The sequence below is a fragment of the Macadamia integrifolia genome, chromosome 9 (genome assembly GCF_013358625.1).
Source record: "Macadamia integrifolia cultivar HAES 741 chromosome 9, SCU_Mint_v3, whole genome shotgun sequence".
NCBI lineage: Eukaryota > Viridiplantae > Streptophyta > Magnoliopsida > Proteales > Proteaceae > Macadamia > Macadamia integrifolia.
This window is the reverse complement of record NC_056565.1, coordinates 32293472-32312202: the sequence shown is the minus strand read 5'-3', so window position 1 is coordinate 32312202 and position 18731 is coordinate 32293472. Positions and strand designations below refer to the sequence as shown.

Below are 18731 nucleotides of genomic sequence, written 5' to 3'. Positions count from 1 at the left end.
TTTTTTGGGGCGGTGGGCGGGGGGTGTGGCTTATGATTGAATCTTCCCAAATCGAGGGTTGTGATTATTATTTTTTTGGTAGCCTTTGTATAGAAGTAAAGTAAGGAGTTGTTTGTTCATGTTGTTACTTTCATGCTTAGCAGGGCTGCCAAGAATTCGTTTGCTCATTCCTCTCATAAAAGAAGGTTGGGTGACAGATTGGCTTGGTGGTGGACATAATGTTTGTAGAACGTTTTGGCTTTGCCAATCTATATTGGTACATCAGGTAGACAGCCGGCACATTATTATAGTCTATCGTAATAAGCATGTGGCTGATGTATAGTGGTGTGTCAGGTAGACAACCGGCACTTTATAATCAGTCATAACTAGTCATTCTTTTTGCATGGATCCTTGCGTTTGTCCTTGCTTGGAACCTCCATGTAACTGACTCCATTAAGTTGGAATAAGGTTTTGGTTGTTGGTTGTTGGTTATTATTCAATCAGAATTGCTCTCATTTAATTATCGTATGTGAGTCTTTAGCTCAAACAAGTAGAGCAGCTGGGGATTCCTCAAAAGATGGTGGTTCAAATCCATCAAGACTCTTCGAATTTTCTTAGTCTTATTTCCTGAATTTTCATGTATATAATACTTTAGGTTTGGAAAGATGGGATCCATTATATTACATGGTTAGTAGTTTCTGCCCACTAAAATCAGATTTTCTTTTAGTTTTATTCGTTTAGATTGTGCTTATTATCTATGGTTTAGGGAATAAATCTCCGGATATCAGGATTCAAAATGTTTTTTTTTTTTTTAAAGTGCTGCAAAGGGTCCATCTTGATTCTGGAAAGCAAAAACAAAACTTGTAAACACAAATTCTAAATATTGGTACATACGGATATCGTCGATTGACGTGATTCATTATAATAGAAATATTTTATTTTTGGCGATGGTAGTATGTTTGCTGTCACGAAAAATAAACTTGGGCGACGGTTTGTTATCCTCCGTCATGGAAAATAAAATTTGAGGGTATGTTTTCTTGGCGAGTATGTTTTTCCTACTATCTGCTATTCTATCCTCCTTCCCGCTTTTCTCTCTAACCCTAACCCTCATTCCTGCATAAATTCCCCCCATTCTCTCCTATCGTTCTTCCCCTTGAAAATTTTTTGAATCTGATTTCAGTTAATTGTTTCTGCTACTTTTATTAATGTTCTAGCATATTTTGATCTTCTAAACATATTTATTCTAGTTGCTTAGTTTCTGAAGAATTTATGGTTCTGCAACTCTGTTCATGAGTTTCCTTGATCAATTAGGGTTTGTTAGAGTCCTAGGTGTTAACAACCATTTGAGCCACTATCATTCAGAATTTACATGGTAATATTGCTGTGTATAACCAAAACACAATCGCAGGCTCCTTCAATTAGGGGTTAATGAATTGGTATGGTAATTAATTTTTCTTATGTTTAATCTTTCACAGTCCGTAGAGGTAGAGGGCAGATGGGAAGAACAGAGGCTCTAGACAGTGAATGGACACAACCATGCTAGATATGACATTGATATTTTTGTGTATATTTCCCCATCTAGGTATTGGACTTGATTGTAAGGAGGCCGGATCAGGTCCACATACGATACTGTTCTCATATGGCCCTGGTATGGTGGATTGGAATTCATTAAATATGGAAATAGAAAGTGAATTCCAATCCTCAGGAGTAGGGCGTACGAGAACAATCTCATGCGTGAACCTAATCCAAACATGATTATAAGTCCCTGCTCATGTTACAAATGAACCTTGAGAAAAGATTTTGGCCTGTCAGCTGAATTTTTTCCCTCTACATTTATTGAAAATGGTGGTTTTCCTCAATCTGATACTCCAGATACTCTCCTTAAAGAAGCTATCCATGTTATTAGTTGTGGATATGTAGAAACTTACGGTTGGGGATAAGAAATTTAGCATTTGCTGTACCTCTAATTGCAAAGAGCTTGATATTGAAGACCTTTCTATGCCTTATGATTGGTAATATCTGTATCATCCATATGTTATCAGTCTAAATAAGTATAGGGATGTTGTTTTCTGTCTGGCTGTGTGCCCCTGTGACACAGGATCTGAAATGACCACCACGCCCCTCCTAGTTGATGCATGAGCTTGTGATCTCATTGGCTAGGGCATTGGCGCAGGGTCCACACTCTCGGACAGAAACTTTTTGTCATAATTATAATCATAGATTCTGCCCTGGTATGAACTTCCTTTGATTTCTGTATCATAAAAACACCAGAGTAAATAATATTCATCACTCAAGTTCTCACTTATCCTTTGTGTGGATATTCTGAAGAGAACTAAATATCATATAACTTTTAACTTTAACTTTTTTTTCTTTTTTTAATGAGAAAAATTGTCGATATTCTCAAATGTATTTGAGAATATCGACAATAGGTCCTGCATCTAGAATTCTAATTTTCCTATACATAATCAAAACAGCAATATACGTAACTATTATCATACATTCGTTTAAGGACTTGAGACAAAAACTTATTTAGGAGAATGAGCCTTCTTGATATTGGCCTACGAGGTCCTATTGGATTCAGTAGCTTTCATGATAGACCTACTTTTCGTTGGTTTAAAAAGGTTGTCTCACTGTGAATCCTATAATGGCTTTTGTTACTTTTGGGTATCTAGATGTGTAAGATAAGGTCTAAATAAATTCTTTGTCGATTGTTTTCAACTGGCAGTGTTTTGGGTGGGGGGGTGTGGAGGGGTGTTGGGGAGGGAGGGGACATTTGATTTTCAGCCTAGATGTCACTGCCACTTGCTGGGATCTTTTGGTTTCTCTTGTTACGCTTACATCTTAGTTATAAATTATGTGCTTGTATGGTGTTTCTGTGAAGGGTAATGGGAGGATCTCCAGAAGGGCCTGCATAATCCTTGATTTATAGCAATGGTTGCAATTGAGAAAAAAAATTTGGATTCTAGGTGTGTCATTCAAGCATTCACTATTATTATTGAGATACAGGACTATCAGTGAATATCAAGTTATCCCATTCTGGGTAGCTCAATATTCTACTTTCTCTCTCTTGGAAAGTCTATATCACATCTGCCATTCATGGAAATTCTATATTGTGTATGAGTCATTCTTAGTCACATACCATTAGCCGATTAGGGTTACCACCTCTTGTATATAAAACATCATTATCAATGAAATTCTCAATAAGATTCACAACCAAAACACTGTGTTAGCATGGTATCAAAAGCCACAAAGGCTAACGCCCTCTAGCCGTAGTCAGCTTCCTCTTCTTCATCCCTCCCTCCTTCTTTCCCTCTTTCTCATCGATCCTCGGCACCATGCCCATCACGCCTACTATCGAAGAGCATTCAGCCACCTTTGGTGTCACCACCAGCCACTCCCCTTCTCCCACCTATGGCTCAGCGCACCATTTTCTTTCCCTATGACTCACATCTTCCAACTTTCTCCTATGGAAGGCGCAGGTTGTCCCCTTTCTCATCGGCCAGGACCTCTATGGTCATATTGATGGAACCAAACCATGCCCTACTGATGCTACTAGTGCTTCTACATGGTGTCGTCAGGATGCTTGCCTCATGAGTATGCTTATTGCTTCACTCTCTAAATCCATTCTGCCTCTCATTCTTGGGAAAGATACCAACAAAGATATCTAGACCGCCATTCACATAGCTTTTGGTTCAGTCTTTGCAACGCGTTTGCTCTCTCTTCATATCAGTCTTCAACAGATCACACAGAAACATAATGAATCTGTGACTAACTTTCTTCAACGTGCCAAGACCTCGCCAATGAACTTGCTACGGCAAGGAAACCTCTTCAACCAGAGGACTTCAATGTCCATATTTTTCGTGGTCTGCGCAAGGATCTTCAGGATATCATCCTTACACTACTTGGGTGGCTAGAACCCATCTCCTACACCAATTTGCACGGTCTCCTTCTCAGCCATGAATGTATTCGTTCCTTCAATAAGGTAACACTATCTAACACAGTCACCTTTGATGGTTCTATGTCTGCCAACACTGCTCAAAAGGATGGCTCCTCCCCCTCCGCCAACATTGCCTCTGGTCCTTCCTCCTCTGGCCGAGGTACTTTAAGAGGTCGTGGGGGTAGGGGTGGTCATCGTGGCCATGGCCGTGGCCGTGGTGGTCACGGTGCTTCTTAGGGAGGCGGTCTATGGTGCTCTATTTGTCAGCGCACGAACCACTCTACTGCCACTTGTTACTATCGTCCCCCTGGCCTACCTTACCCATACCTCTCCTTCTCAGCCATGAATGTATTCGTTCCTTTAATAAGGTAACACTATCCAACACAGTCGCCTTTGATGGTTCTATGTCTGCCAACACTGCTCAAAAGGATGGCTCCTCCCCCTCCGCCAACATTGCCTCTGGTCCTTCCTCCTCTGGCCGAGGTACTTTAAGAGGTCGTGGGGGTAGGGGTGGTCATCGTGGCCGTGGCCGTGGTGGTCGTGGTGCTTCTTAGGGAGACGGTCTATGGTGCTCTATTTGTCAGCGCACGAACCACTCTACTGCCACCTATTACTATCGTCCCCCTGGCCTACCTTACCCATACCACTACCAAAACCAACGTCCTTCTTATAACCCTGCCTCTACCAATCCCTATCACCAACCAGCCACCCATTACACTAATCCCAACCCCCCTCTCCTTCTCTACCCGCCCCAACAGCCATCCAGTCTAACCTGGTATCCTGATATCGGCGCATCTCACTATGTCACCCCAGATCTCCACTCCCTCTCATCTTACGACACCTATGTTGGCCAAGATCAACTACATATGGGAAACAGTAAGGGTTTGCTCATTCACCATGTTGGTACTTCCTCTTTGCCCTCTAATAATTCTAACATTCCTTTTCGCTTATCTAATGTTCTTCATTTACCGGCTATTTCGAAACCACTTCTTTCGATTCAGAAATTTGCCCGAGGCAACCATGTTTTCTTTGAGTTTCACCCATCTCACTTTCTTGTTAAGGATCAGGTGACCAAGGCAACACTCCTTTCCGGACTGAGTAGTGGAGATCTCTACACCGTTAATTCCAGTTCCCCTTCTCCTAGTGTCCACATTGCTGAACGTACGTCCATTGACGGGTGTCATCAGCGTTTGGGTCATCCACACTAGCGTCTTTTGCGTCATTTGCTTAAGGTTAATAAGTTGTCGTGTCAGTCCACACGGCTTAGTCATCTATGTACTACTTGCCAGCTTGGCAAGGCTTCTCGTCTTTCTTTACGCCCCTCCCCCTCTCATAGCTTGTCTCCCTTATAGTTAATTTATAGTGATGTTTGGGGTCCATCTGCGACTGCTTCCGTGGATAGTCACCGTATTTTTGCAATTTTTGTGGATGATAACATGAAGTTTATTTGGTTCTTTCCTCTTGTTCATAAATCTGAAGTTTTTTCAACTTTTGTGCAATTTCAAAGTTAAGTTGAGCGGCATTTTTCTCGTAAAATCAAAGTTGTCCAAACAGACTGGGGTGGAGAATTTAGCACTCTTCCCACCTTCTTTTTAAAGTTAGGGATTTCCCATCGACTTGCATGTCCCCACACCCATGAGTAGCCGGGTTCCGTTGAAAGGAGACATCGCCACATTGTTGAGACAGGTCTCTCCCTACTTGCCCATGGGTTTGTGCCCATGAAATCTTGGCACTTTGCTTTTGAGTTTGCCATTTTTCTTATTAACAGGATGCCATCCAAAGTCTCTCAGAACACCTCCCCCTTTGAGTTAGTACATCATAAGACCCCTGATTATGGGTTCTTACGTGTCTTTGGTTGCACTTGTTTCCCTTTCTTGCGTCCTTATAATCGTCACAAAATAGACTTTCGGTCTGCAAAGTGTGTTTTTCTTGGTTATAGTCCTCATCACACCAGATATCGATGTCTATATCTCTCCACTAATCGGACTTATATCGCTCGTCATGTTAGCTTTGACGAGTCCTCTTTTCCATTTCGTTCCTACTTTATACTTGGTCCACCACCCATCCAACCTCCACTAATACTGGCTTGGGCATCATTGCCCATTCAGCCTCCCATCTCTCCCTCTACACCTACCACTCTACCCTTCCCAGCGCTTCCCTCACCTGTGCTACCACCAACTTTACCTCCCGTTACTCCAAAGGCCAGCCCTTCTCCACTTCAGTCCCCTTCTCCCATGCCCTCACCCTTACCGTCTCCCACCACACCTGGTCTGGCCTCACCTCCCTCACCACCCTTGTGCACTCAACCCCTAACCGACCTCTATGCCTCCCCATTAGCATCTTTAGCATCCTCACCTATCCCAATGGGTCTGCAACTCACCTCCTCCCCACCCACACCACCAGCTCCACCTACGAGACTGCATAGGATGTAGCTACGACCTCGCTCCAACCCACCTCACACTCTCACCTCCTCTCCCTCTACACTCGAACCCACCTGCTTCTCCCAAGCCAAAAAATCCCCTAAGTGGTGTGTCGCTATGACAGAAGAGTTCAATGCTCTCATCCGGAACCACACCTGGTCTCTTGTTCCTCGCACCTCAGATATGAACTTAGTTGGCTGCAAATGGGTGTACAGAATAAAGAGAAAATTAGACAGTTCTCTTGAGCACTACAAAGCACGTCTGGTTGCCAAAAGCTTTCACCAACAACCGGGTATTGATTTCACAGAGACATTCAGCCCTGTTGTGAAACCCACCACAGCGAGATCAGTCCTCACAATTGGCATCTCTCAAGGGTGGGCTATTCGTTAGTTGGATGTCCACAACACGTTCCTCCATGGCATTCTCTCTGAAGAGGTATTTATAGCTCAGCCCCCAGGGTTTGAAGATCTCACCCATCCATCTCATGTCTATAAGCTCCATCGTTCCTTATATAGCCTCAAGCAAGCCCCACGGGCATGGTTCTCTCAGTACCTCACTCGGATTGGGTTCTCTGCTTCTCAGACGGATCCCTCTCTCTTTATTTACAAACAGGGAACTATAACCGCTTATATATTGGTGTATGTTGATGATATTCTTGTCACAGAGAGCAGTGCCTCTTTTATCTTTGCTCTCTTGGGTAGGCTTTCAACAGAATTCTCTATCAAGGATTTGGGCAATCATTATTTCTTTCTTGGCATCAAAGCTTTGCCTCATTCCAAGGGTATAGTTCTGTCTCAATCTCGTTACATTTCAGATCTTCTAATACGGGCAGCCATGGTTGATTGCAAGACAATACAGACCTTTATTTCCACCACCTCAAAGCCATCCACGCAAGGGGGTGCTCTGATGGCTGATGCGACTATCAATCTCTTGTTGGCGCCCTTTAGTACATCACCTTGACACGGCCTGATGTCTCCTTCTCTGTGAACAAACCCTGTCAATCTATGCATGCCCAAACTGAGGACTATTGGTCCCTGGTCAAGCGCATCTTGTGCTATCTCAAGCTTACTCGCATGCATGGTCTTCTCTTGAAACGGTCCTCTGATGTGACTCTTCAAGCCTACTCTGATGCAGATTGGGCTGGTAGCAATGCTGATAGATTCTCTACTAGTGGGTATGCGATCTATTTAGGTCCTAACTTGATATCATGGAACTCCAAGAAGCAGAAAACTGTGGCATGCTCCTCCACAGAGGTTGAGTATAAAGCCTTAGCCAATGCCTCTGCTGAACTGATCTGGCTTGAAGCTCTTTTCAAGGAACTTGGCTTTCCTTTGTGCGGTCCTCCAGTTCTCTGGTGTGACAATATCGGGGCTACCTATCTCTCTGTAACTCCGATTTTTCATGCTTAGACCAAACATGTGGAAATTGAATTCCATTTTGTCCGTGAACGAGTTGCCAATCGCCTGCTCTTGGTTCAGTTCATCTCTACCAATGACCAGCTAGCCGTTATATTCACCAAAGGGCTGCCCACAACCCGTTTTCAGTTCATGCGGGACAAGTTGAAGATTCAACCCTCTGACTCTCCAACTTGAGGGGGTGTATCAGTGAATATCGAGTTCTCCCATTCTGGATAACTCAATATTCTACTCTCTCTCTCTCTCTCTCTCTTGGAAAGTCTATATCAAATGTGCCATTCATGGAAACTCAATATTGTGTATGAGTCATTGGTAGTCACATACCATTAGCCGATTAGGGCTATCACCTCTTGTATATAAAACATCATTATTAATGAATTTCTCAATAAGATTCATAGCCAAAACACTGTGCTAGCAAGGACCCATGTGGTTGCAATGTCAAGCCAAAAAATGTTTAAAAGAGCATTCTTGTGATTGTTGAAACCTGTAAAAAATAGTGCTTACATATGAAGAGTATTGTACATTATCATGCGTGGGAGAGGATCACAAAGGGAATCTAAATGCTTTTTTGATTCACTTCTCTGAAGTCACTGTAATCATTGAAAATCAAAATTAATCATGGTCTTATGAATCTAATTTTCATCACCCAAAGACTGGGTAGAGATGCATGGTTGTGACTGAATGGAAAATAGGATAAGTGTGGTGAAACCTTATAGTCAAATTGTTATGGCTAAAACAAGTACGACCCAGTGTCTGCCGAATGGCCTTGTGATGTAGGGGAAGCCAAACGGTCCAACCGACCATAATCCACCTAATCTAAGGTGGGCACCCAAGACAGGAGCCAAGTGACCAATGGCATTAAGAGAACTCCAAGAGTCCAATGGCATTAAGAGAGCTCCAAGAGTCGAGCGGCTAGGGAAGCTCCACTGCAAGGGGTTCATGCAACTCTACATCCCGAGAAGTTCAATCCATTGGGTAACAGGCTATATGCTGCTCGAAACGAGCAGCCAAGCAGCCATGTCATCTACCCTCTACCAACTGGTCCACGACCTTGACAGCACCGTGGAGAAGTACCCCGAAATGGAGTTGATTGAGCCTAGCCTACATACCATAAGACTCGGATCGAATCCAAGTAGGACACCCATTGAAATGTCGAATCTTCCCTCGAAGGAAGGGGATCTCACCATATTCTCCGAGATATGGCCAATATGGGAGACTCCCATAATGGAAACAATCTTCACATTCACTTCCCTACTACAACTCTTGCCAGATCTAGACTCCTACCTACAATAGACAACTACCAAATTGGGACTCTCCACAGAAAACCGTCATCTTCAGCTATAAAAACCCAAGTAAACCCCTTTCCAGGTGACCGATCTTTTCATTCTTATTGGAATCATCTGTTTGCGAGGAATCTGACTTAGGCATCGGAAAGTTCCCTGCCAGATCGGTCTGGTGTTCATTCTCGTGTCTGCTCTCCTGTGCAGGATCCAGAAGCAACCTAAGTGCAGTTTTCTGGTGCAACACAAATGAAATTCTCCAATTTTCACTTATACACAAGTTACATTAAAAAAAAAAATGTACAATTCATCTATACATAATGCACCATTGATTCTACCAAATGCATATATTCAATAATCCATATGACTGTCTTGGAACACCAGGGGTACATAGTATGATCTTGGCCATCAACTTCCAATATTGAAAGCTATTATTGCCAAGAATGAATCTGACATGAAAAGAACCAAAGTGGCACAAGTAGCTAATTTGAGTATCAGAGACTTCAAACCAGACTTCCAAGGGATCAAAATGAGTGCCACACCTGCAACCACAACAACGATTGATGTGGCCAAGCATACACTGCAAGCAATGTAGATGTGCTTCAATGTTGGTTTAGCTTTTTCTTTGCTCATTTGCAAGAAGGCAAAGATCCCGCCGGAAGCTGTAGAAGACAAAAAGTTACTGACAAAGAAAAATGTTTTGTTAATGGAAAATCCTGCCTCAAGACGTTCAACTTCCTCTGTCCTAGGAGCTTGAACTTCAACTTCATCTTCCAATGTCCTTGGAGCTTCAGGGTCTCTAGGTACCGGTTCCTATAATTCACATTCAACAAGTAATTAGAACTCCATTTTCTTGACACAAAAGATGCATAATTATCAGAAAAGAATAATAAGGAGACATGTCAGGTAGTACCTCTAGTCTTCGACGATGGCCAATTGGAACTTCGGCATAGTTCATGTATGATTGTAACAATAGAAAAACATAAAGATCCATCAATGTGATGTTCCATCTCGGCATATGCTCAGGAACAATGTCAACATTACCTGAAAAGGAATTTAAAACATATATAACGGTGAATTTGAACATGGTAATAAAAACCTCTTGGCCAAAAGTTTCTTGGGAGGCATACAAATCCCTGTTTGGCAATGTTTCATTCCCTTGAAGGGCATAATAATGAGTCCCTCTTTGCCAAATTGTAATAATCCCTAGGACCTTGTGGGAGACATTGACTATCTTCAATAAATTGTTTTAGTGAAACCAGAGAGGAATTTGTGAAGAACATACCATGAGAAATATTGTTGGAAGGCATAATCATGTTGTTTGGTGATGACATCAAAGATGTTCCTGAGATCAATTGCAATAAACATCTTTAGATCAATCTTGTGAAGTTTATCAGTAACATGGACATGATAATCCAATCATACATTCACATCCAAATTAAAGGTTAACCACCAGTTTGACTAACTTTGAAGCCAGCCCCGCCCAATATTGTTCTGGCCCAAGCCCAATCCACCGGATTGGGGCTGCAACGGGAAACGCTCGGGCTTAATAACAACCAAGGGGCTGAAAACGACAGCCCAACCCAGATATTTTTTGGGTGTGCTTCCTGCAAACACTGGTTTTCGGGCCCAACCTGTGACCCTAATAAGTGGTATGTCAGTTTTTTTAAATTGGATTGCATCTAAAAAACAAAGGCATACAAATACAATGATAGAGAGCATTAAATATATACTTTTATATGGATTTCAAGCTCTTTAAAGATAGGATTATTAATATTATTATTATTTTTTTTTTTCCGAGAACAAGAAAAACACCTACCGCCCATGCTTGATCTATATAAAAATTTTAACAATATAATTGTTTAAACTGATATAAATATATTTTTTTTATAATTAGCACTCTGTTGAAAAAACCATCCAAGTGCCTTTTGAGAGAAGACCCCTTCTGATTTTCACCTCTCTCTCCACTGAATCCCTTATCTTCTTTACAATCTCCAGAGCTTTCTCTTTACCTCCTCCCCTTTCTTTCTTCTTTATTCATCACCATCTTAACAACCCTCTCTACCTCTTCCCTGCCAACCCAACTCTCCACTCCCCCTTATCAGCTCCACATCAGAAACGCTCCTGTTAATCTCTGTGACAAAATCTCCAACTGAGGCGCCCATCCATTCACCATCATACCTTGCTTTCTCTTGCTCAGTTGCCCTTCGAACCCTTCTGGCAACCACTCTGCTTTGAACTCAGCGTCAATGTCGAACCCAATCGTTGACCTCACGACCCAGACGAAGAGCTTCCCAATGACCTCCAAACCCATTGCGAGTTCCACAATTAGGGTCGATCTGATTGTGTTATGAGACCCAAATGAGATGTATAGAACCGAATCTGGTGGATGAGAACTCAACCAACTGACACAGTTTTCTGCGGCGATTCTTGGTTGCTTTCCTGACCGAGAGAAGAACACATAATATTTGAGTAAATTAGCCTGGATTGTATGGTTTTAGGGAGGAATCTTGCGGAGTTGCAGTGAGAGAGAGATGGCCGATCCAAGACCAATACCTAAGACCCTGGGGTGAGAGAGAGTGGAGGTAGAAGGTGATGGTGGAGGAGGCCGGAGCCCGGAGGGTGACGGTGGCACGAGGGAGAAGGAGAGAGTGCAGGGAAGGATTCGCGGGAGAGGTGGAGGAGTGGGTGTGGGACGGGCAAAGGTAGAAGGCCATAGACGGGGAGGGGACAAAGATTTAAAAAAAAAAAAAAAAAAAAAAAAAAAAAAAGGTCATTAAGGGCAAAATTAGGAATTAAAAAATTTTGGGGAAACGAATGCTCCTTGGTCACACGGAATCGGCTCCTTTCCTTAGCGCCTATCGTCCAGGTCTTGTCTATAGCTATCAAGGTGAGCGCCACATGGTGAGGCGATGATCCTATTGTTGGATCGTCGTCTCACGATGTGGCGCTCACCTAGGTAGCTACAGGCTGACCTGGGTGATGGGTAGAGGAACCAGATCCTGGTCACACGGCCCCTACACCTAGAGACATAGGGCAGCAAATGATGCTTCACCCTTATTTATGCCCATCTGCACCCCTCATTAGCCCCGGTGCTAGCGCGAGGGCTATGGAAACAGGGAGAGCTATTTTTGCCAAAAGTTTGAAGGAAAAAAGAACCCTGCCAATCTAGTGTGTTCCCTATGCCCAGATACAATTGGATGTGAAATGACCCAGTTGCCTCTGTGTGCTCTAGGTATTTTCATGCCCAGACATAAAATCATGGGAAAGGAGAACGCTACCCGATTGTGTTGCCCCTCTACCAACATGGAGCTAATGAGAGAATGCACAAGAGCATCAAGAAAGGGGGTTTTCATTTTGTTAGGGAGTAGGGCATTCAATTCACTTGGGGATGTTTAGGCATAGGCCATGCAACCAATTAGTGTTCTTATTCTCTAAAACCAATTATAAGAAACCCAAACATAATATTTGAAACATAAACTTCCTTGAAACTACGTTGGGTACCTCACCTGCCATTTGCCCTTTTTTAGCAAGGGCAATGCTATATGATTTTTCGGCAGTAAAATTAGGCTGCCAAATGTGATTGGGGGAGATGTAGAGGAGTAATAAAGCAATAGAAACAATAGAAACGGGTGGCTAACCACACCTGTGATAAAATTTTCTGACATATGAGATCAGGCCTGATTGAGTTTTATATATGACAGAGGGAAATGGAAGAGGAATACAACAATACCAACAATTGAGACTGGGGGCTGACCATACCTATGATTCGAACAGAGTGTAGATCAACTATAGGGAGAGGGTTCTCAAGCCAACAACATAAGGAAGCCCAACAATGAGATGCCGCAAAACAATATCGTATATAGGAACACACAACAAGGTAATTTCATGAGAGGAGAGAGAGAGAGAGAACTTTTTCCTTATAAATCAATTGTTAGTGGTCTGTATTAAAAAATTTCAAAATCATTCTCTCCCAATAAATCTATAGTATCACCAGTGACAACATTTGAATGACTCCCCAACGATCAATCACATAATTCAACCTCCAAGGCAAAAAAAACAAAACAAAACAAAACCACCAATGCATGAGGCTCCCACTACGCCAGGGCCTGGGAAGAGAAAATGTATGCAGCCTTACCCTGCTTTTAAAACAGCAGAGTACATTGACTCTCTGTGCTTGAAACACTGCTATGATTGTCTCAAGGCTTCACCTTTCCAAGCAATTTTGCCAGCTCCTTAAGCTCTCCCATTCCCAGGGGACTTCTGTGAGTATCCAACTAAGAATCAATTCATTACCTACCTTTGAATCCTATGCCAAGAATTTTGAGATCAACCCAAGATTCAGTGAGTGTGTTCAGTCTGCTAAGGGATCCCTTGACAGAAAGAAAAAAAGAATGAAGAAACTTGAATAAATGAGTACAGAAATATTGGTAACCTGTGGAGTTTGAATCATTAATGATTATTGGACTTTTCAAAGGAGCTAGTATGAATATGTTAAGCAAGCTGATTTACAAAATCACTAGACCTTGATATCCATGAGCGTTTCACCAGATAAATGCTTACAAACAGCAGAAGCAACAGAGACAAAAAGGAAAGAAAACACAAGCTAACAATAGCAATGAAAATAAAGCCATCACACATGCTCACTCAACAGTTACAGAGATCAGTTCAAGCAATTGAGTATGGAATCACAACAGAAAGAAAGAGATGTCTGTTCAGGGGGGAAAAAAATGAAAGACAAATGAATTCAACAATATAAACAATATATGCATTGGAAAGAGAAATGAATTCAACAATATAAACAATATTTGCATTGGAAATTAAAAGGTAGATTTGCACCTGAGTAGAGATCAAAGTTAAGCTGAAAACAGAACTCAGTATCAGTTTGTGATGCAGAGTCTTTTTTACGGTGACGTTGTTTTAGTTGTACAAAGTTTGCTGTTTCAACATATATTTTGCCGCTAAATTCTGTTTTCTAGCGAGAGCAGTGAGTATTCACGTAAGTGAATGTACGTGAACGTCCCTGATCCGTGGATATGACATCTATTAAATGAGGAGAGAGAAAATATATACCATATCCATGAACCAGGGACGTTCACATACATGACGATTCACCTGATAGCTATAACTTTGCCACTAAATTCATTTTCTCGCATCAAGATTACTTGATGTGACGATTAATTAAGGTGACTTTGGTGGTCTTGATGTGACGATCACTTGACGTAACCATTACGTATCTCCACCAATAGGATCTCCAAAGTCCAGAGTCCAGACTACAATTCCATCGTTACCAAGAAAGGGAGAAAAACAAATATGGATGGTTGTAGACTCACCCTAAATGTGGTCCATTCCAAGTTTAAGCTCTTCCTTTGGAGACTAATCCATGACAGGATTCCTACAGAAAATAACCTGTTAAAATGGATGGTTGTAGACCCTCACTGTGGTTTCTGTCAAAATAGTCATGAATCTATGGCCTGTTTTCCTGGACTATGAGTTAGCCAAAAGAATTTGGGCTCCCAGCCGTTTGTGCCTTAGAACAGACCGCTCCCTATCTCATCTTTTAAGCCTTTACTTATATATTTTTTTAATTCTAATAAAATTCCTAGCAATAAACTTACTTTCTTCTTCTTTTTTATGATCGTTTGTTACTATATTTGGCATCATAGAAACTAGCTATATTTAATTCTGAAAAACCAAACCCATATGTCATTCTTAAAATTATTTTTTTTTTCATTTTTCTTTTTCTTTCTGAATGACTAACAATTTGGTTGAAAAAAGGGATCAACTACAGCATGGGAGAAGGGATGGTGGGTGGAAAAGATTTGGAGCAATGAGGATCTATCTCACTTTTTGCAATGAGGATCTATCTCACTTTTTGATCTCTCTTCACTCACGTTTTTTGGGCTTGGATAACTATACCTCTTCGATTAGAGGTGGAACAATTAACAGATAACATTTTTTGTCTTAAATCGCAAAATGCTATGGTTTTGACTGCCAAAGGGTTAGCTAGAGAGGCTATGTGTAGGAAATGCTCTCTCACCACATCTGATTTTTTGTATATCCTAAACTCTACTATGTAATCTTGTTTCTTTCTTCGAATAATATATATATATATATATATATACTAGTAAAAAAATACACGTGCATTAGCATAAATTACTAATAATAAATCAAAGCTTTATGTGTTGTCTCATTGAGAGAGAGAGAGAGAGAGAGAGAGAGACTGTAACCACTTAAATTTATAGAGATAAAGAGAGATTATTTAAAGGAGAAATTACCTAATTCCACTGGATAGGATAATTTATCACCAGATAAGAAGATCTAAAATTTATTTTACATTCATTAGTTTCAATTTTAAAAATATTTACTTAATTCCTGAAGTTAATTATTATTGATGGGGGCCAAGAAAAAGTACAAACAAATTTCCTAAAATAACCCTAACCTCACTTAACGTGTATAACTGCGGAGGTGGAATCACATTAATGTATTTATTGTTGTCTGTATCCTTTCCTCTGATTTTCTTCGAAGGCTTTTCTCTTGATATGGTTTAACTCTATATGAAATTTTGCCCTTATTTGTTGAAGGGAATTCTTGATGTTTTTTTGTTGATGCATTCCTTTTTACAGATGCAACTGAAAAAGTGTGGTTGGATAAATAATTCTCCAATTGTTTGCACTCATGGGGATGATTCAACCAAGGCCTTTCCCAACACCGTATGTATGTTGACGTGTTTTTGCATCTGTCTTACCTCTACAATGTTGCTGGTTCTTTATATATATATATATATATATATATTTTTTTTTTTTTTTTTTTTTTTTTTTTTTTTTTTGGGGTTGTTGACTACTTTACTTGCTTGTTCCTTATCTAGAAGATAATGAGTTGCGAAAAAAAAAAACTTAGCAACTTGCAAGTAACCTAATTGTTTTTTTCTCCCTCATTTGTTGATTAGAGAGCATTGTTTCTATATATAAGAACAATTCCCTCTTAATTTTAATATTGATTCCTTCAATTCCCTTATTCAAATTTTTTGATTCCTTCAATTCCCTTGTTCATAGTAAAATTTGATGGAAGTTATCCAAGGAATGCCATATTCATGGTTCTCAAACAATTAAATTAATTTTTCGTACTTTATTTTTTTTGTTCCCCATTTCTCTTTGCCATTGGGAATCACAACAATCTCTCTCTCTCTCTCTCTCTCTCTCTCTCTGCAATTGGAGAAATCAGACTATTAGGAGGGTTTTCAAGACGCAAATAATGTGATTCCACCTCTGTAGTTATGCACATTAAGTAAGGTTAGGGTTATTTTAGAAAATTTGCTTTTATTTTTTCTTGGCCCCATCAACAATAATTAACTTCGAAAATTAAGTAAATATTTTTAAACTTGAAACTAATGAATGTAAAATAAACTTTAGACCTTTTTATATTATAATAAATTATCTAATCTAGTGGATCTAGGTAATTTTCCCTCATTTAAAATAGAGTATGCAAGTCTCTTACATCTGTAACGTAACTTTAAAATTTAAAATTCTTCAAGAAGGCTCATGAATTTTTCTGCAAAAAATAATAATTGTTTTGGAATAAAGATCAATTGGTATTACTTAATCTTTTTTTTTTTTCCTTTTTAACCTTTGTCTTCTTCTACATATATGATTCTTTTTATGTCTGCATTTCCTTATATGGTATCTACAATAATGTTTCTAGATTTTCGACTTCCATCATTTCTTGAATTCATTTTGAAAAAGAAAGAATAATTATTTGATAGGCATGCATCTAATTTCTGTTTGTACTGCAATACATAAAAATAAATGAATTATAATCACTATATATTAATATATTATTTCAATTTAATATAAATTTTTAAATCAGATAAACATTCAACATTTATACCTTCCATGATGGTCATATTCAATTGTCCAACATCCTATAAGTATTTCAAGTTCCTCAAAGATTGTTAAAATTATTGTTTCACTTGAATCTTTGACCTTAAATTTTTCAAAGTCCCTATCAATGAATAAAATTTATTAATTTTCTATATTATTAAAGAACATTTGATGTCTATTAAGGAAATGTAGTAGAATACTTATTTTTGTGTATATTGTATACCATCATTTTGACATTTGTCACATATTGCATGATCTTCCTTTAATTGTACGTTTTTTTTACATGTTTTGCAAGCATTGTACCATGTTTTATCATTCTTCAGATTTACAATTTTTTTTCAATATAATAATATTGATTCTACAAATATGTAGATGTTAGATAATTACAAAATATATTGAAATCATATGACTTTGATATAAATAAATAAATTAAATTGATGAAGTTTTTTTCTTACCAGTATTGTTTTAGATTGTTTGTCTGTTAAATCTTTTATTTCAATCCATTCAACTTTCTTGTATTTATCTTCTTTTGATGTTTTGAGAATCATTTTCTTCGATTCATGTTTTATTAATTTAAATAATTATAAGAAATTATTACATTGTTGAGTTTAAAAGAAAGTATCATTTTTCTTGGTAAAGAAGGAAAATATAACTACTTACCTAATAATTCATTGCTCATATCTCCATTTCAATTCATTGATCTTGATGAAATCATATTTTGATTTTTCTATATTTAAGTGGGCATCAACTTTTTTTATTTTTGTATAAACGCTTAGAGTCAATTCAAAGTTCACAAATGTGAACAAAGAACATGAATTGACTCTTTTGACAGTTACATCAAATATGAAATAAGTCATTCCTATAGCCAATGTGTCAACTAATTAATTAACATTTGGTAAACCTATTCAAGAACTGGGTCCAGAACAGAAAAAGAACAACAATAACGTTTGATAAAACTTATTTGTTGATATTTTCAAAAATACTATTACCATCATAATTAACCCATATAAGTACGTAAATACCATTACCACCCAAAACTAAAATTACAAAAATCCCATTACCATTCCACTTCCATAAAATATTTATGAAAATGTCTAGTAAAAAAGGAGATGCAGTAGATAGTATATGATGTCCATGATTGCCTTAACCAACTATGCTATTGTGAACACTTAAATAAAAAGAATCTTGATGGATTCGAACCACTGTCTTCTTAGAACATAGTTGAGGCATGCTTGTGTTCTAAGCGCTCTACCAATTTGAGCTAAAGACTCATTAAAATAGAGTTTGGAATTTACAAGTAACCATGAGACCTTGCCACAAACCTTCCTTTAAGAGATATCAGGGGCATTAGATGGTCTCTCTAGATCCTGGTAGGTCAGTTGATGAACAGACTACATATTGTAGAGGTAAAAATGGCATCCTCTACCAAAAAAAAAAAAAAAAATGACATCCAACCAATACCTTACTTTTACGACAACATGAGCCATTACAATCTATAGAGTTATGAACATAAAACAATCAAAGAAAGGCATGCAAGGAACACAAATCTTAGACTTTGGCTAATAAAATAGGTGGTTCACTAACAAAGATGAAGAGAGAATGATAATCAGATCTTGACATTACCCCCACCCTATCAATCTCCACCCCCCCCCCACCCCTAAAAAATAAATAAATAAATAAAATTCAAGAAATAAGATAACAATCATGGATTGAAGAGTTCGCGTTGAAGCGTAGCCATTATATCCCTCCATTATTAGATTAGTGTATTGAAGATTTGAAGATTTGAAGATTTGAAGCTTCCAAGTTCCTAATAGAACCTT

At 39.3% G+C, this 18731-nt stretch overlaps 1 protein-coding gene across 1 annotated transcript; it reads right to left on the bottom strand.

Moving 5' to 3' along the window:
* Nucleotides 1-9281: 9281 nt before the first annotated feature.
* Nucleotides 9282-10490, bottom strand: LOC122089298. Its single transcript, XM_042658905.1, has 2 exons — nucleotides 9945-10490; nucleotides 9282-9844 (listed from the first exon to the last, which is right to left on the bottom strand). The coding sequence occupies exons 1-2, from the start codon at nucleotides 10116-10118 to the stop codon at nucleotides 9440-9442; spliced, it is 579 nt and encodes a 192-aa protein (XP_042514839.1). The 5' UTR covers nucleotides 10119-10490; the 3' UTR covers nucleotides 9282-9439.
* Between the last annotated feature and the right edge of the window lie 8241 nt (nucleotides 10491-18731).

What these genes read in the sequence shown, in the direction of transcription:
- LOC122089298 (XM_042658905.1), bottom strand. Translation starts at nt 10,118, where the DNA reads ATGTTCAAATTCACCGTTATATATGTTTTAAATTCCTTTTCAGGTAAT. An exon ending in GCCATCGTCGAAGACTAGAG is followed by an intron (nt 9,845 to 9,944) that starts GTACTACCTGAC and finishes TGTGAATTATAG; the next exon opens with GAACCGGTACCTAGAGACCC.